The 26,055-nt window shown below is 45.2% G+C and overlaps 1 protein-coding gene across 1 annotated transcript in view; it reads left to right on the top strand.

Moving 5' to 3' along the window:
* JPT2 (Jupiter microtubule associated homolog 2) overlaps positions 1–26,055 on the top strand; it is a 35,984-nt gene that overhangs the window by 3,224 nt on the left and 6,705 nt on the right. The window contains exon 2 of the mRNA XM_083152992.1: positions 23,495–23,643. Coding sequence (XP_083009118.1) covers positions 23,495–23,643 — 149 coding nt within the window. The remainder of the gene's footprint in view (positions 1–23,494; positions 23,644–26,055) is intronic.

Below are 26,055 nucleotides of genomic sequence, written 5' to 3'. Positions count from 1 at the left end.
CAGTGTTTAGTGAGCACAATGGTTTAACACGGTTTTCATTAATATATCATTATGTCCATTTTGTGTGCACAAAACTAGATACACTAATCCTTGCCATCTGTGTTTACACAGTGTTATAGGCATTCTGCCCCTATACTATTTCAGGGGTTAAACCGCTTGGAAGCTTCTCCTAAGTAGCTGTTAACCAGTTTGAACTTTACATTTCTGTCTCTCAAAATCAAGTTGAAAGACGAAATCCAGTGCAGTAATCCATCCCTCCCTTTTAAATAAGACTACACATATGGGTGTTAAATAAAAGCTTTTAACTAGTGACCTGAAAGCCTATTAAATGCCCTGTGATGCAGATAGTCAGAAAGTGATAGATGATCTCCCTCTCTCTCCCCTTATGGGAAGCGTTGATGCAAGTTCCATAGTATCATTGTGGAGCGCTGTGAAAGTGAGGCAAAATAGTTTTACTCAACCGCTTCGTTTAACATTGATTTGGAACGCGCATCTGTAGAAATTTACACAGTCTCCTGTAATGAAAAGTTGTGGTATTTAAGTGATACATGCTGCCAACTGTATAGTTATCGCCCGTGGGCGGACCATTAAATGTTCACCACGAATCTTCTGTGATATGCCAAGAATGTAACCCATTGAGTGCCACAGGAATTTGTCAAAATAAGTGTGAAATAGCCAAGCAAACATTTTTATTTATCATAATGACCTGCAATGTTTACCTTTTTTATATAGGAAATCTTTTTTTTTTTTTTTTTTTTTTACACAACATTTTTTCTTTGAATTTATATAACTAATGTGAGCGATGCTTAGCAGATATTTTGCACATTTTACAGATCTTGCCATTTAAAAGGTTAAACCTCATGGCCTAGACCAGGCCTGGCCAACCTGTGGCTCTCAAGATGTTGTCAAACTACAAATCCCATCATGCCTCGCCACAGTTTTGCTATAAGGGAGTGTTAAAACTGTGGCAAGGCATGCTGGGATTTGCAGTTTCACAACATCTGGAGAGCCACAGGTTTGCCTGTCCTGGCCTAGACGATCACTTTATATAGCACATGGTGTACAGCTAAGTGGAGGAAGTGGAGACTTCCCCTATTGATAACAGGAAACACTGTTTCATCAAAACAATAAAAATCTCCTAGGATTTCCCTATGTGAGGGGAAGGCCTGGCATCTACATCCCTGCCTGTTGCAGTTCTCTGCATATAACAGTGTTTGGAGGAATTTCTCAGCACTATCTGCTGGCTATTGCCGCGATGCCCAATGCGTTCATATCAGCCAGAAAGTTTTCTTATGTGCCTCTATGGAGTGTAAGAGATGCTGCTGGAACGATTTGTCGTTCTTGCATGTCATATGACCTCTTTTGCCAAATTGAATCTTCCCCTTTGAGGCAGAAGAAGATTATTATATTATACTGAATCTAATTGTTTTTCTGTTATTCCAGGTGACATAACTCCACCATTCCTTATATCCTATACATCTATTTGTTATTGCTTTTCTCAATAATCATTGTTAATGCAATAAGTAGGACCATATGCTGATTTTCCTATAGGTTAGTAATATATAGGGTAAAGTGGCTAAAAATTCTCAAACTTCTTTTTTTTTTTTTTACACATTTTAAAAGATCACAGGTGGAGATAATTATTTCACCTTTGCTTGTTTGTGGAGACCTGGAAAACGTGCACTGTTTGAGGAATGAGGTTGGGAACCACTGCTCTAGAGTACATAGTAGGCCAGCCCCTGTCACATGTTTCTGAGCTCCTTGGTGCTTTGCTATGAGCTGTGCAGATGATCACTCTGCTCGGCACTATGCAAAACTTCTATGCCTCTTGCAGTCACTGACTTTAGTATCATCAGTAGTCGGTGTATCACATGTTCTCTTTATAAAATGTGCCTGATCTGCAGTACTTGTCCTGACGTGACTATCAGCCAGTATGTTGCAACAAAACAGATTGGACGTGTCCTCCTAGCTGGATGCATTGTGGAAGAATGCAGGGCAGAAGAAATGTTATCTGTTACAGCAGAGGGTTGGCTATGGCCTGTTAGGTGTATTTATGCACCTTCATAGTTAAATTCTAGTATCTGAGTATTATTGCATCATTGTGGCGTGTACCAATAACTTGGAAAGCCTATAAGCAGGTGTTCCACAATGAGAACCATTCAGGGCATCTGCAGTAATGTCACGGGGCAGTGCTACATTGCATAATGTTTATTTTTTTTCTATGAAACCCACTAACACAGCATACCGCACGCTCTACGAGGAAAGGAAACGGCAGACATTCAGTACTGAGGCATGATGTTCTTTGTGATTCCATAGGGCAGTGGTTCCCAAACCGTGTGCTGCGGCACCCAGGGGTGCTCTGGGACACATACAGGGGGTGCCCTGGTATGGTGGACCAGGACCCATTCAAATTGTGTATATTGAATTTAACAGGGAACCAATTCTAAAATGTGGACAAGTGGAAGCATATAGTGTGCCTCGCCACATAACTGACCCTAAGGATGTGTTCTAAAGATAGTTTCATTAATATTATACTTCTGGAATTCTCAGCAATGATTTTTTGGCATGTGGTGCTGTGATAAAAATTTCTAGGGCAGGCATGTCCAAACTGTGGCCCTCCAGCTGTTGTAAAACTACACATCCCAGCATGCTTTGACAGAGTTTTAGCATTCCTTAATAGCATATCTGTGGTAAGACATGCTGGGACTTGTAGTTTCACAACAGCTGGAGGCCCATAGTTTGGACATGCCTGCTCTAGGGTGCCAAAAAAAGTTTAGGTACTACTGCCATAGAGTGATTATGTAAAGGTGACCTGTAGGTATATGATCATTCTACTGTGTTGATTGCAAAGTTCACTTGATCCAAGCTCTTAAATTCAGGAATTCAGAATGTGGAAGCGGATTTCTTAAGCAGAGAGGAGCTTCTGGAAGGGGAATGGGCGTTGCATCCACAAGTATTCCAGGAGATTGTAGCCCTTTGGGGCCTTCCAGAAGTGGACTTGATGGCATCCCGGCACGATTATCAAGTACCCAGGTTCTGTGCGGGGACCAGGGATCCACTAGCTTGGGCGGTGGATGCCATGACAGTGCCCTGGAATGTCAAGTTTGCATATGTTTTCCCTCCCATTTCCAATAATTGCCTGGGTGCTGAAGAGGATGAGGTCACAAGGAACATGCGTCATCTTGATGGCATCGGATTGGCCAAGGACATCTTGGTACTACAAAATTCTGAGGTTATCGTTAGCGTCGTGGTGTCTTCCTCTTCAGCCAGACCTGCTCAGACAGGGTCCTTTCTTGCATCAGGACCTAGCTTGACTAAATTTGATGGCCTGGCTCTTGATACCTCTATCTTAAAGAGGAAGGGGTTCTCAGAAGCAGTTATCCGTACCATGATTAATGCAAGGAAACTGATTTCTTCTGCTAACTATTATAGAGTGTGGAAGACATACATTAGGTGGTGTGAACAACAAAAATAAATTTTACAGGACGGTTTCTCTTCGGGCCTAAGTCTTCAGCCTTGCCTAATTTTTTTTCAAAAGAGAATAGCTTTGTTACCGGAGGTACAGACTTTTCTTCAAGGAGTTACACGGTTGAAGCCTCCTTTATAAACAACCAGTGGCACCCTGAGATTTGTCCCTGGTGTTGCCAGTCCTTCAGAAACCTCCTTTTGAACAGTTAAGGTCGGCTGACCTGAAATTTGTTACATGAAAGTTGACCTTTTTATTGGCAATCCTCTCTGCTAGGCGTGTTTCTGAGTTAGGGGCCTTTTCTTGTAGGTCTCCATTTTTAATTTTTCATGATAGGGCTGTGCTGCGAACAGTTCCTAAGTTTTTGCCAAAAGTTGTTTCTTCGTTTCATTTAAACAAGAGATTGTCCCTTTTTTTTGGTGTCCTCTGGAGGACTGAACACCGGAAGAACATGTTTATGTGGACAGGGTGAAGGAACTCCTTAAAACGTATTCGCTATTCTTGTATGATACTCACAAAAGGGGCTGGCCAGCTTCTAAGCAGACCATTGCTCGGTGGTTACGGTCAGTAATTGCCTTTGCTTATACCAGAGTTGGCAGACCAGTGCCTTCCAGAATCAATGCTTATACCACCAGGTTGGTTGCTGCCTCTTGGGCAGTGTGTCACTGGGCTACTGCAGAACAAGTATGCAGGGCTGCCACTTGGTCATCTGTTCACACTTTCACCAAATTTTATAGGTTCCATGAGTTTGCGTCGAAGGAAGCTTTTGTAAGAACTTCCAATCCTTTTCTCTCATTCTATCCTGGTGACACAGCGATCCCTCCCTTACGCTCAGTAAGTAATACCGTTTCATGTGTTATGTTATAATGGTTATGTAAATTATGCATATTAATATGATCAGGCGTAGTACTGAGTTAATGTATCCTAGCGTGTTCTGGAAGTTGAACTGAGGAGTCTGGGATGCAGAAGGGAGGAACCTGCCTCTCAAAGCTTTAGCATAGGTGCCCGGCTCCTTCGGACCTTCCTACATCCCATGGTTGAGCTGTCACCAGGATAGAATCAGAGAGAAGGATTTGAATGGTAAGTTCTTACAAAAATCCCCCCCCCCCCCCCTTTTTTTTTTTTTTTACTAATATCGTTCAGAAGGGCATGTGTATGCGTGATTGACCATGTATGGTTCCACCGCTTGTTCATCAAGGTTGATCGTCGACTGTACAGGCGGCTCAATTTGGATATATTACAGAGAAAGCTTAGCGTAGATGGGTCGTTTGTCTTTTGTCAAATTGTTTAGTGTGTATGCCCCACATGTCTTGTGACATTGGTCACCAATGTCTTTCAGGGCCTACATCCTCCAGTTGTATGCATCTTAAGATAAATGATCTGTGATGCCCTTTTCAGACCTACAACCCAGCATTTAGAGTGCCAGGTCATTTTCAGACATAAAAGAAAATTACCGGGTGAAGCAGTTTGACCCGGTAATTTGTGTAGTGTGAAGGGGTCTATGTGTGTCTTAAATCTCGGGTCGTCGTCCCGGGTTAGACCCTTTCACACTACACAAATAACCCTCGTTTTCAGCATATGACCGTTTTTTACCCAGTAATTTGCTGCTATGTGTGAAAGGGAGTCAAACTGCTTCCTGGAAAATGACCCGGCAATCACAATGCCGGGTCGCATGTCTGAAAAGGGGTATCACTGTAAAAAATTGAAACAGTGATTTGCTGAATAACATGGGTATTTCTTCTGTATGAAAGGTTCAACCCGGGTTGACCCTTTCATACAGAAAAAGGGCCGGTGTTGAACGGCAAATTACTAGGTAGAATGGCTTCAACCGGTAATTTTTGTTTTCTGTGTGAAAGGGCTATGAGTGAAATAAGCTTATTGTTACTGCCTCACTCAATCTTCTTGTGTTTGATTATACCAGAGATTTGTTGCAAGTGTTTTTCTAAATGTAGAAGACTACAGCACCTTTTGTTCATCGTGTGATGGAACTCTATTGGGGTACACACAGAGCGATCCTTCTAAGCGACTTTGACTACATAGTCAAAATTGCTTTGACTGTTAGTGAAGATCGCTGTCAAGTTAGACAAATCGCCCTATAATATCGCTTAGTAAAAAAAGAGTTGCCAGGCAAGAATATTTTGTCTAGATTGCTGGCTTTCTGGTCAGAATCGCTGGTAGTCACTGCTGAGGGAGATATATGTACTAGGCGATCTGCAATTAAATACCTAGTATGTCAATTCTAGTGTAGACAAAATCGTTTAGTCAAAATCACTGTTGCAGCTAGTCAAATCGCTTCGTCAAAGTCGCTCGCTATCAAAAATGGCTCCGTATGTAATGAGTTCATTTGTCTAATGGCATTTATGTAAACTGGTGACCGGATGATGTACAGTCAGCAGACTGACGGGTCTAGGCTGATTGTGCTAGGTCTTGTCTGATTTGGCCACCCACAGTTAAACAATAGTCATGTATTGAATGGCAGGCTAAGGTCATGTATCATAATTGTTACCCAGGAGATAATTCACTAAGCGCTCCTGGCTAGTACTAACATGCGGGCCCTCTGGGTCCATCACCATGATGTTTTATTGTCTGCAGCCGTGTATTTTGAGCACTGTTGGTTAATTATAGTTTTGTAGTCAACAGCTAGTAAATCAGCATTGTCTGAACAATGGCATCTGACAGAACAGTGGCCGGGCAGCCGTCTCACCCCCTGGCTCGTTACACGGCAGCTTTTGTTCCTAATGCATTACACGCTCTGTCAGGTTTTAGCGTCGCCCCGTGGTAGGAGACGTCTGGGTGTGGTCAGCACCATGGCAGGAATAAAGGTGCTCTGTTTCTCAGCCCTAGCTGCGGATGGAATTTACAGTCTTATTTTTAGACCTTTCCTATTTTTCTCGGTATGTGCTTATCAAGCTCTTCTGTTGCCAAGTCTTCTCTAATTATTTCTTCATAAAGAACACATGAACGGTCTGAGAGCGATGAAGTGATTCTGTTTAATGTAGGAAAAGACACCTATATGCTCTGTACTTAAACATGCTGACTGGAATGATTAATGGGGAGAATGACTGTAAATTTAAAAACCTAGTAAATCTGCAAAGATCTGTTTCTGGCAGAAGATCAGGAAGGTGGGGAGCCTTTTTTTTTTTTTATTGAAGCTGCATGTTGTGGGGTCTCCTGCAGCACTAAAAGGAAAACTGATTCTATCTCTGGCTACAGACACTTCTGCAGGAGACAGTTATTTGCAGGCAGCCCTGACCTCTCCTTTCCCTCGCTCCTCAACTAAACAAATGTCTGGTATGAAAGTCAAATAACGCTCCGTATTATATTTGTACAGTGTATACATTTAACGCAGTAATGGTATCCATTACACCATCCAGTATAGAAACCTAGAATGTAACGGCTGATAAGGCCCATCTAGTCCGTCCATGTTCATGCACACTAGGGATATTTTTTTGGGTTGGGAGCAAGCCCGCCAATATCTTTTAGTATTGTGGGAAGAAGCTAGAGTAGCACTTATATAGAAAACCCACACAGTTTGTGCTCTGGTGGGAAATTCATCTATATGAGACAATAATGCTAACTATTACACCATCCTTATGTTTTGTTGACAGTCATAATCTATATACTTTATGTTTACATATATGCCATGATGACAACGTGTTGACTGGTAAATAATGTCAATATACAACTTTTAACTTAATCCAACCCTAAAATTTGTTTTAATGTTGATTCTTTTTTTTTTAAATCAGGTATGTCTTTTATTAAAAAAAAATTTTTCTTTTAACAAACATACAGAAAAGAAAGAAATAACAAGCATGACAATGCATTGTAGTACAGTGCTGTAGAGTTACAGTTATATGGTCTTGTGGAATATCTGTTGTATTAAGTACAGTGCTGTAGAGTTACAGTTATATGGTCTTGTGGAATATCTGTTGTATTATACATTTCTTGAACAATCTAGAGCAAAAATTGACAAATGGGACATTGTGCACTTTGTACTTAAACATATCAATGAAACCTTTACAATAAAGAAAAGAAAAGAAAGAGAGAAAAAGAAAGAAAAACATTGTGAATTACCCTAACAACAATTTGTGTCTTGGTCTTTTATTTGGCATACTGTCTATTACTAAGTGGCTTGGTAAGCCCGAGTAGTAGATAGAGAAAAAGAAAATTTTTTTTTTTTATACATTTGGATGGTTAATTAGCGAGCATAGCGTTAAAGTTAAAGTTACGAGGAGGCGGGGGGGCCACACCCAGGCCGGTGTGGTCCCAGTGAGTCGGACCTATAGGAGGGGGGGGGGGGGCGGCAAGGGGGAGCCAATTGAATATCGTAGTGGGGCCACTTAGTCATCACCCAGATCAGGGGGAGGGCCAAGGGCCAGAGCGGAGTCATTCCAGCTGTCCCATTTGGCATGGTATTTTGGGAGGGACTCCCGTTGTTGAAAGAGAAATCGTTCGTGTTCTGAAACTTGGTTAACTAGGGCACTCCAATGTTGAACACTAGGAGCGGACACGGCACACCAGTTACGTGCTACAATTGTCTTAGCCAGAGTAATTAGACATAATATATATTTATATATAGCAGGGGAGCATGTCTCATCCAAGTCCAGCGCAAATATGCACAGGGGAGGCGTGAATGGAGGGAGAGAGGGCACCGTCAAGCGAATACCACTCCACACTTTTTCCCAGAAGTCAAGCACCCTAGGGCAAACCCACAGCATATGCCAGAAGTTGGCGTTTTCTGCACCGCACCTGGGGCAGTTCGAGTTGTCCCTGAGCCCAGCTCTATATAGTAGTGATGGGGTACGGTAGGACCTATGTAAAATGTAGAATGATATCTGTTGAAATCTCACACATGGAGTCGAGGCTTTGACCGTTTCAAGTATTTGTGTCCATTGTTCGTCGGTAATAGGACCCAGATCCTCCTCCCAACCTCCCTTTAGTTTAACTAATGTTTCGAGGTTCGCCCGAGAGTTTAGAACCGCATATATTGTTGAGACCCTTTTACGTTGCCCTAATCCCATTAGCATTTGTTTAACCGGTGAGTTAGACATAACTGGCGTGTTGCCATGAAACTGAGTCTGTACCGCGTGCCTTAACTGAAAATACCTAAAGAAGGCCCTATTCGAGACATGAAATTCCGTACATAATTGTTGAAGGGATTTAAGGGTGCCCTCCACAAATATCTGTTGTATAGAAATTCCCCCCGCCCTCCGCCATATATTGTCATCGGAGATGGTAAGGAGCTCATTAAATGTAGCGTTGTCCCAGAGAGGAGCTTCACAATCTATGTCCTTCCAGTCAAACATGATGTGGGCCTGTTTCCACACTAGCCTACACTGTCTAAATAATGGAGGAAGTCCCCTTATTGAGCCATCTGCCAATAGGAAATGCAACGGGAGACGACCTATCCCCAAAAGTTCATCGCACATGTTAGGGAAAGTGGAGCCCCCTTTTCCGCTAATCCACTCCGAAATGTGAACCAACTGGGATGCCAAATAATACAAGCGAAGATTTGGAAGGCCCAGCCCACCCTCATCGCGGGTTCTAGTAAGAGTTTTGAAAGCCACCCTTGGTGCCCTATTCCCCCAGATAAAGGAGATAATCAAACTATTAATTTTAGTAAAGATTTTTTTAGGTACATATACAGGAGCATGCTGGAGGGCGTACAGGTATTTAGGCTGGATAGACATTTTAAGTAGGTTAATTCGACCGGTCACGGACAGGGGAAGTTTTTTCCAGACATGTATTTTATTTTGAAAAGTGCTCGTAATTGGGATTATATTATGGAGAACATAGTCTTTACTAACAGGGGTTATCCAGATGCCTAGGTATTTAAAGCGGGTAGTCCACTGTAGGGGGGAGCTGATCGGTGGGTGCTCCGGTACTTTACCTGAGAGTGGGAAAATGTTGGATTTATCCCAGTTGATTAATAGACCGGAGAACACTCCGAAAGTATTGACTGTATCAAGTAGGGCCGCAAGGGAGGGGCCAGCATCATCCAGAAACAACAGCATATCATCTGCATACAATGCTACAACATCCGGATGCCCCCCTACCCGTATCCCCCTAATCGCAGAGTTATTCCTAATTAGGCAAGCCAGTGGCTCTATTGCAAGAGCAAACAGGGTCGGGGAGAGCGGGCAGCCCTGCCTAGTCCCTCTTCCCAGCTCAAACCCGTCAGACAGACCGCCATTAACAGATAACCGAGCTTTGGGCTCAAAATAGAGCAGGTTTACCCAACTTATAAAGTTGGGGCCGAAGGCAAACCTACGCATGACCTCCCACAGATATGTCCATTCGACCGAGTCAAAGGCCTTGGCGGCGTCCAAGGACACCACCACTGCCCCCGACCCGGCCACGTCACCTCTCTGCAGATGACAAAAGAGTCTGCGCAAGTTCTGCGTGGTCGATTTATTAGGCATAAAGCCAGTCTGGTCACTATGGATGATCGATGAAATAACAGTGTTGAGCCGAAGGGCGAGGATCTTTGCCAGTATTTTAATATCTGAGGTGAGAAGAGATATAGGGCGATAGGATTCCGGGGCTGTGGGGTCCTTGCCTGGCTTAAGGATAACTATAATTGTTGCCTCTCTCATAGAGAGGGGGAGAGCTCCCTTCTCAAATAGGGCATTATATAATTTCAGCAGATAGGGAATAAAATGTTCTCTATATTTTTTATACACTTCAATAGGAATGCCGTCTCCCCCTGGTGCCTTCCTGTTAGGGAAGGACGCCAATGCAGTCTCAATCTCAGTATGGGAGATCGGGGCCTCCAGGGCCGCAACCGAGGAGGATGACAGCTGGGGCAAAGAAAGTTTATCTAAATAGCCGCTTAATTGTTCCAAGCTATAATTGGCTTTGGTGGCATATAATTTTTCATAATATGTTTTAAATTCCTGTGCTATCTCTGGGGTGGAGTACAGAAGTTCGCCATTGCTATTTTTGACACACTGAATGGTGCCCGCTCCTCTCCCATCCCTGCTAAGGTACGCCAAGTAGCTGCCCCCCACCTCCGCCTGAGCATACATAGAATGTTGATTGAATAATAATTTACGCTTGGCCTTGTCTCGCAAATAGGTGGCCCATTGTCTTCTCGAAGTATCCCAAAGTATGCGGTCGGCCGGGGTCCTTGAGATAATATAGCCCTCCTCCCTAGTCTTGCATTCTGCCTCCAATCTTAGCTCTTCCCGCCTGCTAGCTTTCTTAATGTTGGCTATTTTTTTTATAAAAGTCCCTCTCATATATGCCTTAAAGGCGTCATGTTTTACAGTTGGGTCATTGTATGATTCATTGCAAGTCTCGAAAGTCTGCCAGTCATCTGTCAAACCCCTGTCGTCCTTCAGTAGTGTCAACCAAAAGGGATTGAGCTTCCATCTACCAGATGGGGAGGTCCCTTGATTTTCCAACACCACCATCAACGGTGAGTGGTCGGAGATACCCCTTTGCAGGTAGATAACCTCCAGGATTTTTGGAGATAGGTCAGGGGATATAAGAGCGAGGTCGATTCTGGATAGGGCATTAACGCTGGCCGAATGGCACGAGAAGTGGCGCGTCAGGGGATTCCGCACTCTCCATATATCTATAAGGCCCAACTCGTCTATCAGTCTAGCAAACGGGGTAGGCTGAGTCTGAGGTAAGATGCTAGGGGGCGTCAGTTCATTCCATTTATCAAGTTGTTTATCTAAATAGTTGTTGAAGTCGCCTAAGCATAACACTGGAGTGCCAGGGGACAGAGAAACAAATGACATAGCTAATTTCATTACCTCATTGTTGTAGGGGGGCGGTATGTACACCGCAAGGATATTTAATAGCTTGCGGTTAACATAGGCTCTTAAGAAAACGTATCTACCATACTGATCAATTTGACTATGAACCAGTTGAAAATTAACGGTTTTTCTAATTAAAACAGAGACCCCTCTAGCATTATTCGAGAAGGTTGAGTGATACATAAAGCCCACCCACGGTTTCTTCAGTGCTAGGGTTTTGCTACCTGTGATGTGTGTTTCTGAAATACAGGCAATATCCACTTTGTGACTTTTAAGCTGATTAAAGACCAAGGCCCGTTTAATACGGTGATTCATCCCCCTTACATTCCAGCTAAGCAACCTCAAGCCGTCCCCGTGACCAGCCATGGACCTAGTTGCAAGAGATTATTATATGCAGTTGCTATACTAAGAAACGGCCCCCAGTCCTGACCCAGCAAAAAGATTTTCCGCCCATCCGCCCCCCCACCCAGGCCCAGACCACATTCCCTCCCAAACACAAGTATGTTCACATAGCTACTCGCAACACTTAAATAGAGACCAAGACACAATAAACCTATTATATGAAACAAACCCTCAAACCCCCCTCCCTGCATATCTACCCAACTAGATATACCTATTCCCTTAAACCAAACTAACAAACCCTAAAGTTACACAAGAAAAGAAATTGTGCACTACCAGATGGAACCCAAGAGGGTATAGGAAACAGTTATTCCTACAAGCTATTGACCTGCATGGGCTCCGCTAGATAATATGTACTGGTATCGTTGGATACCCTAAGCGCGTATCCCCACCCACCATATATCATATATCCATTATATTTATTAGTAAAGACCCTCCTGTCTACTGCGATATGTTAACTAGTAGTCATATTGTCAAACATTACCACCACAGCAGAACAGGATTACGTGACAGCAGCATCAGATAGAGACCCAAGAGTTCAGTTCCGTGGTCTAGGAATGCGTTCCAGCCACACCTCAGCCTCTCTGGCTGTATTAAAGAAGTGAGTAGTGTCCGCATGTACCACACGGAGGCGAGCCGGAAATATCATGGAGTATTGGATCTGTCTTTCTCTCAGACGTTTCTTGATGTTAATGAACAGGGATCTTGATTTCTGGACCTCGACTGCAAAGTCTGGGTAGACCGATACAGTATGGTTTTCAAATTTTAGTGGGCCTTGTGTCCTGGCCAGGCGTAGTAAGGCGTCTCTATCCTTGTAGTTGAGAAAGCGGGCAATAAATGTACGGGCCGGGGAGCCCGGTGGCGGAGCTCTAGAAGGTAAACGGTGGGCCCGTTCAACCGAGAACTGTGGGGTAAAGTCCTCACGTCTAAAAAGCTTGAGCAGCCAGGATTCTAGGAACTGTTCCGGAGCAGGTCCCTCGGCCCTCTCGGGAAGACCCACCAGACGCACATTATTACGTCTAAGACGGCCCTCCATATCAGACAATTTGGCCTTTACAGTGTCCACTTGCGCCGCCAATTCTGCAACCGTGGTTTTAAGGGGAGTGGCAATGTCTTCCAAGTCTGATATTCTGTGTTCCGTCTCACCAACCCTCTCACGAAGTTTCTGCATATCGTGCCTTATCAGGGTAATATCCGACTGGACTTGCCCTATTTTATCTGTGACCCTGTGCTCAGACGCTGCTATCGCCTCAAGGATTTGTTGGGTGGATTGGGCTGGGGGTGCCACGGATGCAGAGCCAGTGTCTCCATCAGGTGGGGACGGGGAGTCCTCAGGTTGCGGCGGGGTGGTAGACTGTGGGCCCCTGGCAAATTTTTCAAGCTTAGAAGCTGCCGAGGCATGTCCTGTTTTGCCCATGTTTAGCGAGTAGGGTAAAACTGAGCTGTACTGGCTCGTCACCTCTCTGTATTTGATAACCGCCCCCGGTCTGAAGCTGATTTATGCAGTGATGTGACTTGAGTGGGCAGTGTTGGCAGTCAGACTCCACTGCAGCTGGGGTATTAGAAGGGTGCAGGACGGATCCTTCACTATAGTTAGAGTTAAAGTGCAGACTGTGTCTTGATAGGCAAAGGGGTGTACAGCAGGGGACAGAGGGGCAGATCGATGCAGTGCTGTAGTAGTAGAAGGCGTTTGGTGTTGACCAGACAAGGGCCTCTGCAACTATGCTTATGTTTGATACCTGTTGCAGACTGCCTTGAGTAAGTACAGCTTCTCAGGGTATCAGGAAATGGCGGCTGTATTAATCCTCTGAGGCCTCCCCTCCTCCAAGTACTCCCAGGTTGCTCAGGTGGTATGTGGCATATAAGGGGGGAGCCTCGTCTGGTACCCTCAGTTCTTCACCCACTGTCTCACCCCTGGTTTTATCTCACCGGCTGTCTGGCTTCCAAGTCTCCGCGGGGGGGTCCCCTCCGTCACAGCCCCACGTCGCGTGTGCGGTCTGATGGTGGCGTCTATACAGCGCGGCTAGCGCGGTCTCTCCTCAGCCGCCCGAATCTCTGCTGGTGTCGCCTGGGGCCCGGCCAGTCCTTCAATCGCCGCCCGGAGGCTAGAGGTAGCGTTCCAGGTGAGTCACACCTCGGGATAGCCACCGCCGGCAGCCGGATCGTCTGCACGCCTGGATCCAAGATGGCGCCGGGACCGGGGAGACGCCGCCGCGCCCGGCCTGGATGTCTCGTGCCGGGATACCTGCGCAGCGCTGGACTGCACCGGAGGGCTGGTAGGTATCTGGAGGGTCTCAGAGAGCTGTACAGGGGGGGAAGGCAGCGCCCAGGATCTCCAAAGCAGGATTTTTTTCAAAGATTCTAGCGGAGCTCACAGACCCAGCGTCCGCTCACATGCCGGTCCAAGCCACGCCCCCTTTAATGTTGATTCTTGACAAAAGTACTTCACCCCCTGCCTGAAAATATAGGGACCTACTTTGCTCACCATTGAGAACCAGATATTCGAGTGCATAGGGTGTGACCACATATTAGAGGGGAGTGTTGGTTCTGTATGTGTTATACATAAAATGTCTGTGACAAGCGAAGCTTTGTGGCACAGCACAGCCATCCACAGCGTGCCCTCATAGTTTTTGTCATGGCTAAAGTTCTAGAAGGCTAGTATTCTAAATTGGTAGAAAATGTCCAGAGGATTCACTTTTTCTGTGGACTTTGGAATATTTATTTAGTCAGTACATCTATTACTGTAAAATGTAACAGAAAAGTGAAAGTTCTGTTTGAGAAAATACAATGTTGCACTTGCTTTGTTATACAGTGATCTTGTGTTTTCGCGATTTGCAACTTCAGTGGTTTTGGGTTTATCCTTGGTCACTAGCTACAGTTAGGAAGAAGCACAACAGTAGTCTCTACAAAAGGGGTTCCCAAACGGTGTGCCTTGGTACCCTGGGGTGCCGTATTTCGGTGGTCCAGGACCACATCAAATAATTTATGGTCTAAGTAATCTGCAAAACCAGTGCTGGTGACTGCCAGTCATAAAATGTCAGCAAACGAACAAACTTGGGTACTTGTGTATTATCAGGGCGCCCGCGAAAATCGGCCACAAATCGCATGCAAAAATTGGATGAGATTTTCGGCCGATGTTTTTCGTGTTTTCCATCCGATTTGCATGCTTTTCCATCATTGCACACCCCCGATTTCCATATATTTCCATTGCAATATAGCGGCATGTGCATCGATTCGATTTTTAATTGTACAAGCACCCTGATGGGTGTTTACAATGTTAAATGCACCCCCATTGTCAATGTCACCCCCACTATCAACGCCAACCCGAAGTGTGGCGAGCGCAGCGGTACGCGTCCTCCGACCTTTTCATACCCCCACTATCCACGTGGGCGTGGAGTTGATTTGATTTTAGATAGTGTGGCGAGCGCAGCGAGGGGACGCGGAATACATGTGAAGTAATCCACGGGGCTCACCACGCTTCGTGCTTGGTGGCTCGCTGTGCTCACCACACTATAGTGGGGGTATGAAAAGGTCGGAGGACGCGTACCGCTGCGCTCGCCATGCTTCAGGTTGGCATTGATAGTGGGGTTGTCGTTGACAATGGGGGTGCATTTAACATTGCGCATCGCATGCCACTTGCTAGCATGCTATGCTATATTTAATTGTATAATCGGGGGCATTTTCCAGAAAATCGCATAGTACCTGGGGGTGTGCAAGGATGGAATAGCATGCAAATTGGCAGGAAATGGCTAAAAATCGGCCGCTAGATCGGATGTGATATCTTATACGATTTACATTACATCGGGCGCCCTGATAATACACAAGTACCCAAACTTGTTAGAAATCAGTGCACCTTATTCTCCATTTAGGAGTCAAGCTGGGCGTACAATTTTTGTCTGATTCGGACAGAGAAATCTGCTGAAGTGGCAAATTGTATGTGTTTTTGTCTTCCCTGATTTTGATATATTGCTGTGCTGCTTTTTCTAGATTTTAGATTCTAGATTGTACGTTTATCCAAGATTTACAAATGCCAAAATACTGTATCATGTCCTTCTCATAGCTCTTAATGACACCCATTTTGGTTCTAAGATCTTGGGTGAAAAATGAGGTATAGGCATTTTTCGATTTCCCAGTCTAGTTGGCCTGTTTATACATGTAACACGGACCACCAGGCAAACCCGGTTTCCTGTCCCTGATAGGTGGAGGTATTAGTGGTGCGGTCAGGAAGAATGAATATAAACCACTGTAGTGCACTATATAGAGAAATGTGTGCGGTTGCTGACGGAACAATATGTACTATTGCCTAAAAATTCATTTTGACAGTGATCGTATCATTGGGATACGTTTGGTTGTTCGACATACTGCAAGGTCAACAGGTCATTAGGTCAACATGGTCTGTCGACAGTCAAAAGTTCCACAGGGCATGTCGGCTCAAATAGCAGTGAAAAAGCCTAACGCTTAATCCTGTGTCCATGTCCAATGTGTCGACATTCGGGTAAAGAACCAGTGAACAACCCTGTTGACCTTTTGACTGTCAACCTAATGTTTGTGTCGACCTAATGACCTGTCGACCTTGCATTATGTCGACCTAGTGGTGTCGAACTAATGACTGCCAACCTTCTTTAGGTGGCCCATATGATCCATACCCGTATCATGTATATTGGCCATGATACTCCGCAGGGAAGTATAATGAACCATGCAGAATAAATATAACGGCACTAAATAGCAAGTAATAATAATAAAATAATGACTGAAATAACCAACCGGAAGGAAGGACCTTGTCGCTGGTAGTGATCTCTGGGGCACAGGCTTCTATAAGAGCACGTACTGGCGGATAGTAAGAAGTTATAGCTTAATGTTCTAATAGTCACGAGTTTTGCCTTGAAGCCTCACCTGTGCAGAGACATTACAGTAAGCATTGCCGTCACTCCGTCCAAGCACTGAGGAATCGCAGAGTGGGATAGTAGCGCTACTTGCAGCGCAGGAAACGACTCACATTTGTCACTTGCTTTAATGAAACCAAGTTAAATGTAATCATGCCTTATATGTGGGAACCGCTGAATAACTATGAGACTCCTGATGGATTATCTAGACTGCCCTGGTTACCCTTATTACACAAAACACTATGAGTCCGATTTGGGCCCAAATTTGCCCCCAACATTATGGGTTTGTGCAGGTGCAACCCCTGGGAGTGAACGATTTTAGCGAGTGTCACCGGAGAAGGAGGTCGGGGGCTGCAGCGGAGGAATGGCTAGTGATTTATGGGCATCTACATAAAACCACTGAGACCGCAGGAGTGGTGATGCCTGCTCAGGATGGGAGTCCGACATCACATGACAGCACCCGTCCCCAATTCGGTGGATAGCGGGCATCTGAAAAGTAAATGATACAACAAACCAGGTATTTACAGATAGAGACACACACACACACACACACACACACACACACACACACACACGGGCAGGCAGCGTTTACCTGTTTGCTAAACTGATTAGCGAGCCTTGGCAGAATAGATGCAACAATAACTTTCCATGTGAGTTGAGGTGTCAATGTACTGGGTTAGTCCTACAGTATATCTCCTTTTATATCCCATGTTGGTCTCTATGGTTATTAGTGACCGATCCGTTACACATCACCTCCGCCTGTAGTGAATCCTCCCTGTTGTAAGCAGGACAGCCTCTTTTCCCGGGAGCGGATCAATTTACCATCCTCCCTTGCAAGAAGGGCCCTGTCCTCAGTGTCTTGCTGCTATACATTAGGTCCTGGCCAGGGCCAGCTACACATAGCTGTTATTAATGAACTTCCTGTGTATTCCCTAGCCTGAGCTGAGCATGTGTCTGTCACACTGTACACAGCTCTTGATTTAGGAAAGTCATGTACTTTTGTTTCTGCATCCAGAGATGTGGTATTGTACACTGGAGGGGCCCCTGTTCATCTCGCCATCCAGCTGGTTATTGCCCTTTAGTAGATAGCACATCAGGGAAAAGACAGAACCACAAGTGTCTCTATGGAGCCTAGAAATCCGCACGCCTTCAGTGACGTGATACTCTGGTCTGGCTGATAATTGAAACCAGTAAGGCCGTTTTGGGAACACTAAGGAGTTGTAAAATATGAAGCCCTCAGTGGTGGTCGCAAGTAAGTTATGTAAGCTGGCACTGATAGAACAACATGCTGGAAACAGACAGTCTCTGGTTTCAGGATCTTACCCCAAAAGACCAAATCTGAGCTGTGTTACTGTTTACTTGTATTACTTCTCCATTAGTCAGATGTTATATTTGCACATCTTTATGTGTAATGCGTATGGGAGATGCTAGCGTCAGAGGGAGGTCAGGCAATTCTGTTGAGGAGAATCCCAACAGGGGCTGGGTAGGCATACTAAAGGTGCATACACACGGAGCGATGCCGGAAGCGTTCCCACATCATTCACGAGTATCAAATCCATTTGATAATCTTCACAAAAGATTGGTCTATGATCTTCCTGCATGCAGGGAAGATCATAGACCATCGTTAATGATTGGAGGGGTAAAAGCATCGTTAACAATGCACGTAACTATTTGAATCATTCCCATCGATCGGGAACACCCATATTGTCCTCCAAATTGTTCCGTGTGTATACACCATTTACCCTCACCTTACCTGATGCCTTACACTCATGATTGGTGCCTAAGCCTAACCATGCCCAACGATAACCCACCCCGCACCCCAAGCCGTGGCTTAACCCTGACATACTGACCATCGAGATAACAACGTTTGCATCTTAAGTTTTTTTGTGATCTTTATTTCTAAAAAAAACCATCCGTTTGGGCATAGAGTTGAGTTATACCGTACCCGAAACATAGCAAGCGCAGGGGATACAGTACACCTAAAGCAGGCATGTCAAAACTATGGCCCTCCAGCTGTTGGGAAACTACAAGTCCCATCATGCCTTGCCACCGTTTTGGTATTAGGGAATGCTAAAACTATGGCAAGGCATGCTGGGATGTGTAGTTTCGCAACAGCTGGAGGGCCACAGTTTGGACATGCCTGACGTAAAGGGTGTCCATGTCAACATAGACTGCATGGATAACTCCTGTTGACCCAGACACTGTGGGCCTAATATACCATAACCACCCTACCCAATGGCCTATCTGAGCTCTCCCGCTGCCTAACTAACTAACATCGGTCAGCCTGTATCTTCATGAAAGACCATAAATCTGAAGTTTGGTTATGGCACAGAAACATTTGGCACATTCTTCTATGACTGGTGCAATCCTTTTCTCATTTCAACGTAAAAATCTATTGCTCCTTCCTGTACACGCTGTGCAGTAATGAAGGCAGCTTGCGCCTCCTTATTGGACATGCCGTTTCTGGAAGAGTTTATCTTGTATCCAATATCGGACTGAACATGTGTGTAAGGACCCCTCAGTACATCATAGTATTTTGTATCTGTATCTCCTAGTAAGTGAGTAACACAATGTAGGCACGTGACTTACTATCATTCCATATGGGGTAGCTGTGCGCTTACAGCTCCCATTTACAGGATGCTTTCATTCCCCTGTTGGCCACATGCTGGGAAACTTTTAAACACATAGAAGATCAGTCTTCCGGAGTGTCTTCATTTTACTGGTTACAGTATGACTGTATTTATTAGCCTTCCCTCCATTCATCTGTCATGTACAGGAGACACTATTTTTAGAGGTGCCGCTTTTAGTCTTTTAATGAGGTTCTTGATATCTTAGATATTTCCTTCCCTTCAGTGTCACCATCACGGGCACGTTACAGAATGAGTTATTTTTACGCTGCGATTGCAGGACGCAGACCTCGCACTGTCTTCCATTGGAGATCTCCGCTGTAGCTTGCAAGTAATTCCTCAGCATTTTCAGCTGTACATTACCTTTTGAGGGATAGGTTACCCATAGCGATCTCTGCCAGCAATGGGGTATTCTGCAGAATCCGTATGATAGCCAAGAAAATTCCACTGTAATCTCACCAAGATGAGTCCAGCTCTAAACCAAAACATCTGGTATTTAGTACAGCTGCTGCTAGCTGGACTCTGCTATCTGCAGGACGGAAAGGGATGGGGGGGGGGGGGGGGTTATTTTTCTCACACATCATGGAGGAATGCAGGAAAGTGGGTGATTAGGGTCTCCTGTAATGAACCGTAAAACATGAGTGCCCAGTGATCATCGGCAACACCTTGCTTTCAATTGCCACATTAAACTGCATTTAGCAGAATTGCATATGATTGCAGTTCTCCTATTTTATTTAGTGCGCTCATATTACGCATTGCCCTATTCCCCATTCCAGCACAGGCCAGTAACCAGAGGCAAAATTGTGTATATAATATGCCCTAAAATGCAGTTGTAGAAGTTCTCACGAGCAACATGTAATGATGTATCTGAAAGCTCTGTGTCCTGGACATGGCATATTTGCACAGTGAGTTGTGGCCCCTTCTCCCTCCCCCACATAATCAGTGGCTGTACATTGGCTGCGGGTCTCCAGCTCGCTGCTGCTGCTTCCATTACACAGTGACACGACTGCCAGCACATCACTCTGCAGTCACTTCATATGTCGCTGTTATCTCGGTGCAGTCCTTTGCCAGAATTGTGTATGGTTTTATTAACTCCTCTTTCACTTTATTCACGCTCCTGGTTCATAGAAATGTCAGTTAGTGTGGCCGTTTCCTGGCTCTGTTCTGGCTGACTTGGCGCACCAGATGAAATGTGTGGCTTTTATAGTTTCTGTCATTCCAAGATGACAGGATTGTCTCTCTTCAAAAGTGAGAACCCGATGTACTGTACAATACAGAGAGAGGTCAGAAGAAAGGAACCTCTCTAGGGTACATACTAATGGGTGGTCTGTTAACATTCCCACGTGGTATGATGTCAGTCTTTAAATCATAGAGATCATAAAAATGAGATAGATAGATAGATATATTCTTACGAATGGACTTAGAGTTGAATACACCCTGCGCGATATGTACGTGTTAATATTGCATGCCTATTGTCTTGTGTGCATAGTCAATATTGTTTTTTTTTTTTTTTTAATTCAATAATTTTTATTGAGATTTTTCATATAACAAAACTACAGCACCCCTTATACATAGAGGGGCAAATAGGGCAACAACATAAACTTGCAAGGTGGACATGAAGAAATACAGTATGAGTAAGTGGTCTTGTGATCATCAGCAGGATACATATAGAGCAATCATGGTATTACATTTCCCGAAGGCGCCATTCGGGGATGACCAAGCATGTACATAAAAAACGTATATATATTATAATATTAATCACGGATCGGAGTATTCATCAACCTCCCACTTAGTAGGGGACTCCTGCTATATTGTTCAATGTCCAAATAGACTTTAGAGTACCTATTATATGCCCAATTACCCAAAATTATAAATAAAATAATGCCCAAAACAAACCTACCCTAAAACCCCCCACCCTGTATAACCTACCCCCAACTTAGGCATACCTGGAGCCCCTAACTCTTACCCCACTATCACTAACCCAAAACAAACCTCCCCTATAACCCCCAAACCCTGTACTACCCGCCCCCAACTGAGGTGTACCTGGATCCCTTCACTGTACCCCACCCAACTATATCTATTTCTATGGGGACCATAGGAGCAAGTAAGTTAGTGGCCTCTAGCTTCTATGGTAGCTAGCTGAGCCAGAAAAAAGCTAACCTTCCTCTCCCATAATACCCATCTAACGCTAATCTAACCTACCCTACCCCACCCCATCCCACCCAAGTAAGGAAGGATATGTATACGGATATCTGACAGGGGCTAAAATAAGAATATTTAAAAGCCCCCAACACTGCTCGGAGTAGCCCACCCATATTGTCCGGGTGTAAAGTAGCAGAGCCCTTGAAGTCTGAATCAAATAAAGCCGCAAATATTTTGAGTGTACTCAGAGAGTCAGGATATGTGGAATAGAAAACACTTAACTCTATTTTCCTATCACCCACATTGTGCAAGGCACACATTATAACATGAATGAACACAGATTGCATGGGTAAAGTAAGCTTGAAACAGTATTGGAAAAACATTAGCAGAATTGTCCATGTCAAAGGGAATGAAATGTACTAGTTATCCTAAATATATCTTATACCAAAAATAAAATAGGAATAGTAAGCACAGGGGTAAGAAATATTAATTAGTCCGGCCAGGCCCTCTGGAGCACCAGAGCCAAATGGATAGTAGTTTCCCTAGTACGCACCCAAGGGTACACATACGGGAAGCAGGAGTATTGCAGCAAGGAGAGCAGAGTCATGTAGTGAAACCGAGAAGATGTAAACTGGATCCAGAGGCAGGGATAAAAGGATTCTTGGAGAGCAGAAATTTCCACCAAGGTCATGTAACAAATGACTGAGCAGCACCATCTGGTAGGAGGCAAACTATTGTCAGGAACAGGATGAGACAACTCAGTAAGATAGAATGGAATCAAGGAAATATTGACACCGGCATCTGGAGGCGCAGAAGACATCCCGGACCTGCCACATATATCCAGGGGATTCGCGGGCTCACTTGATGTAAAGGATGGCATAAATATAAATGGGTCACATAACCCAAGTGAAGGACAAATATTCGGACGATATCCTCTGCTAGGAAGCAAAATATGAACAGGAGACATCTCACTTTGATACGGCACCCGGTATTGAAGGCACCCGTCCTCGGGGACAGCGAGGGACTTCTCAAACTGACAGGGCGGATCCAGGATATTTGTAGACTCCAACGTGGTGTAGGCCATATTCTGAGGATTTATAAGCATATCGATCACGTCTCCAAGTTTATCCATAATCCTCTGGGCAGAGGTATCAATAGCCCTGAGTATCAGTTGCAATTGATCATCCATGATATTAGTAGCAACCGGACAGTCCCCCAGAGGACACAAGGAGGCAGCTAGCACACCACCAATGTACACAGGAGGACCAACTAACCAGGGACCACCTGATCACCAGAGTGTTACACGTAATAGGGATCGACAGCCCAGACAGTGATATGTCAATATATAGGCCTGTGTCTCCAGCTGCCCCGCAGTGGGAGACAGGCAGCAACTGGCCGGCAGGAGGAACGTAGTGTCTCTATATAAAAGGCAGTACCTTGTATGCCAGGATGGGCAGAGTTGTTCTCCCAGCGCAGCGCCGCTTATGTGGGTGTCTGTGCAAGCCAAAAGCAAGGGATGAGGCCCGCTGCCCCTCAGTGACCAAAATGTCCGCTACTCCCCCTCCGCCGCAGCGTCACTTAATGGATGCGCTCTGACCGGGTGCTGGCCGAGATGTGCAGGGCGGTACTGCAGGAGACCACCGCCACCAAGTGCCGGGCAGATCAGCGCAGGTGCTCAAGTGCCGGGAGCACAGAGGATCGGCGCTCTGAGAGCGGATGTCAGAGGTGCCAAGATGGCGCCCGGGCGTCCCACACTCGGAAGGCCAGGGCTGTCACAGCAGTAGACGGGAGTCCAGCGCAAGGTCAGCGGGTGGCACAGGATGTGCAGGAGGTGCTCATGTAGAAGAGGGATAAGGGAGAGAGAGCCGTGGTCCCGGGGTCAGGAGGTTATACCAGGATAATTGCGGAGCCCCGGAGATCCACGTCCTCTCACCCAGCAGGTCAAGCCACGCCCCCCGCATAGTCAATATTGTTAATGAAAAACCCACCCCCACGCAGCCTTTTTAAGTCCCAGTGTTGAGTACAGCAGTGAAGTGAATTGCCCCATACTACAAGTGATGTAAAAGACAAGTTATTTAATGCGTGACGTTAATTTATATGCTGTGGCAGTGCCAGCAGTCTCCTCATTGTGTCTGCAGAATTTATTCAGGCATTTTCTATACCCAACGTTGCAGCGTGAATAATCAGTGTTTCCTTCTTGTCCACGTGTAGGGTGCTGAAGCCGCCAGGAGGTGGGTCCAGCTGTATTTTTGGCAATGCTGAGGAAGTGGCTGCACCAAGACGACAGCAGAAGGCCTCCAGTAACATCTTTGGATCACCAACAGAACAAGAAAATGCACCAAAGCGTTCCAACCCGCCAGGTGAGTGTTCACTCTAGACTGCTTACACCCCAAGACTTACAGGGAAACTGCCTGGTGAGGATCCCTCTAAAGTTGGAGGTTTTACATGCTGTTTGCTCACAGATGGAGATAAAAGGTCTCTACTGGCAGCAATTAAGTCAAGGGATTCTTTGACACTTGTCACTGTCGGGCATATTGTAGTATGGGCACTAAGGAGGAGTTTAGTACCAAGTGATTTGCCACCAAGAGTCGCAGTGAAGCTTGGCTGCGCTCTTATCCAACATATACTACAAGGTTTACTGGCCATCTCGTGGTGCCATTTCAGCGTGTTAAAGAGGACCGCCACAGAGAAATGTCGGCTTAGTGACCACTAGTGTCTGGTGCAATTTGATGTACAGGTAGCAGTAAAGCGGTACGGCTTTCTGAGAGTCTGTCCGGGTGGGAGGTGATTGTAGCTAACTGCATGGTTACATACATACAGCTGAGGCTGCTGTTCCTCTAGACTAATGTATGAAACCTGATTCTGAAACCTTCCCTCTGATAATGTTTTTCAGGGTCATATAGGGAAACTGCTGGCATAAGGGCTTTTGTGTCATTCACTAGTGCCAACTTTACGTTCCAGAAGCCTAAACTGTTCATGATATTTCAGAAAGTGTTTGCAACACCATAGACCTTAGCAAATATACATTACTACCTCACAGCGCTGGGGTCATGGGTTCCATTCCAACCATGGCCCTAACTGTGCATAGTTTGTATATTCTCCCTGTACTTGCGTGGGTTTCCTCCAGCTACTCTGGTTTCCTCCCACAATCCAAAAATATACTGGTAGGTTAATTGGCTCCCAAAAAAATTAACCCTAGAATGAATGTGTATGCATGTACATGTGGTAGGGAATATAGATTGTAAGCTCCACTGGGGCAGGGACTGATGTGAATGTTCAACTATACTCAGTAAAGCGCTGCGGAATATGTGTGCGCTATACAAATAACTGGTGATAATTGTTATTGTGTGTATGATGTCTTGGTAAAAAGCGGCCAAGCAGCATAGTTGTGTGTTTGTTAGCCCATCGCATGATGCTGCTTGGGGGTAGACTGTTTACAATAAACATATATTTTATTGTGTGTGCATTGTATGAAGCAGCAGGCAGTACTGGCAGCAGGACAATTCCACAAGTGTCAGCGGTTTGCGTAATCCCAGATTTACTTGATGGAATATTTGGGGGTTTGTTTCCCTTCTATGATTTTTTATTTGTTTGAATGATCCCCTGGATATTTCTTGTAGAATACCATGGCATAGGAAGCCACCTGATAGTTACAGCGGGGCTACTAGGTGTATATAAAGGTGCTTCCTGTAGCCGGTTAATATAAATGCAGATGAATGACACACTCCTGTCTCAGAACAAATTGGATAAAAGACTGCTGAATGATTTCCATGAGAAAGACGTGACTGGACTAGCCTGGTTCGCAGGTACAGCTGTGTAGTAACATGAGAAGGGTCTTTTGTCAGACTGTAATTCTGTATGTTAGGTGTGACTCTGGGGGAGAGCACATGCAGTAGTACTGTAAACGCTGTTCTCCTGCACAAGGTTAATGATGCTGCACATCACTTATGCTACCCATACACTTGTGTGATATTGCATGCATTCATTCGATTTCGACCACATCTGGCTGATAAATTAAATGATTGTATGCATTTTTAAGGGACCATTCGACACGATGTGCGGACCTGCCGTTGAATGACGCGTCGATAGATGGTATGTGCTTCACATAATATTTATCGTATGGCAGGAGCCATCGCATGTTGTTTTTTAATCACATGTGATAGCTCAAATGCAATCCGCGAGTGGGGGGCAAAGGGGACTGTTTTGGCATTGTGGATTTTGGGGAGTGGGGACCGGAGGGATTGCTGGTGGCGTGGAAGAGGGTGAACAGAGGAGTTGCGTAGCGCTAGCGAGCAGTGGCGGCAGAATTGTTTAAAACACTGGGCAGCCCTCTGATTGGCTGAGTTCAGCCAATCAGAGGGCTGCCTAAATGTTTTAAATAATTCTTCTGCCACCACTGACCCCCACCGCTCGCTAACGCTACGCTACTCTGCACCCGATGTGCAATCTCAAGATGGCATGGTATATTAGGTGCTGAAAGGGGTCAAGTTTTGCACCTTAAGATGCGATCAGTTCGATGGACATCGCACTTCGATGTCACATCCGATCGTATAAGTGTATGGGTAGCATTAGAATAGACATCAGACTCTCCACCTCTCTACAAAACTTCAAGTAGGCTCTCAAGACCTACTTATTTATTAAACCCATCTATAGGTGCCCATACACCTGAACGATATCAGGCTCCAACATACAATTTCTAGGGGTCGTGCGATGAATTGTGAGGAATATCGATACGATGCGCGTTCCCGTGGGTCGAGAGGTTGATCCTCAGG

This window comes from Crinia signifera, chromosome 7 (genome assembly GCF_055691185.1).
Source record: "Crinia signifera chromosome 7, ASM5569118v1, whole genome shotgun sequence".
Taxonomy (NCBI): Eukaryota; Metazoa; Chordata; class Amphibia; order Anura; family Myobatrachidae; genus Crinia; species Crinia signifera.
The sequence above is the reverse complement of the archived record's forward strand: the minus strand, read 5'-3'. Positions and strand labels throughout refer to the sequence as shown.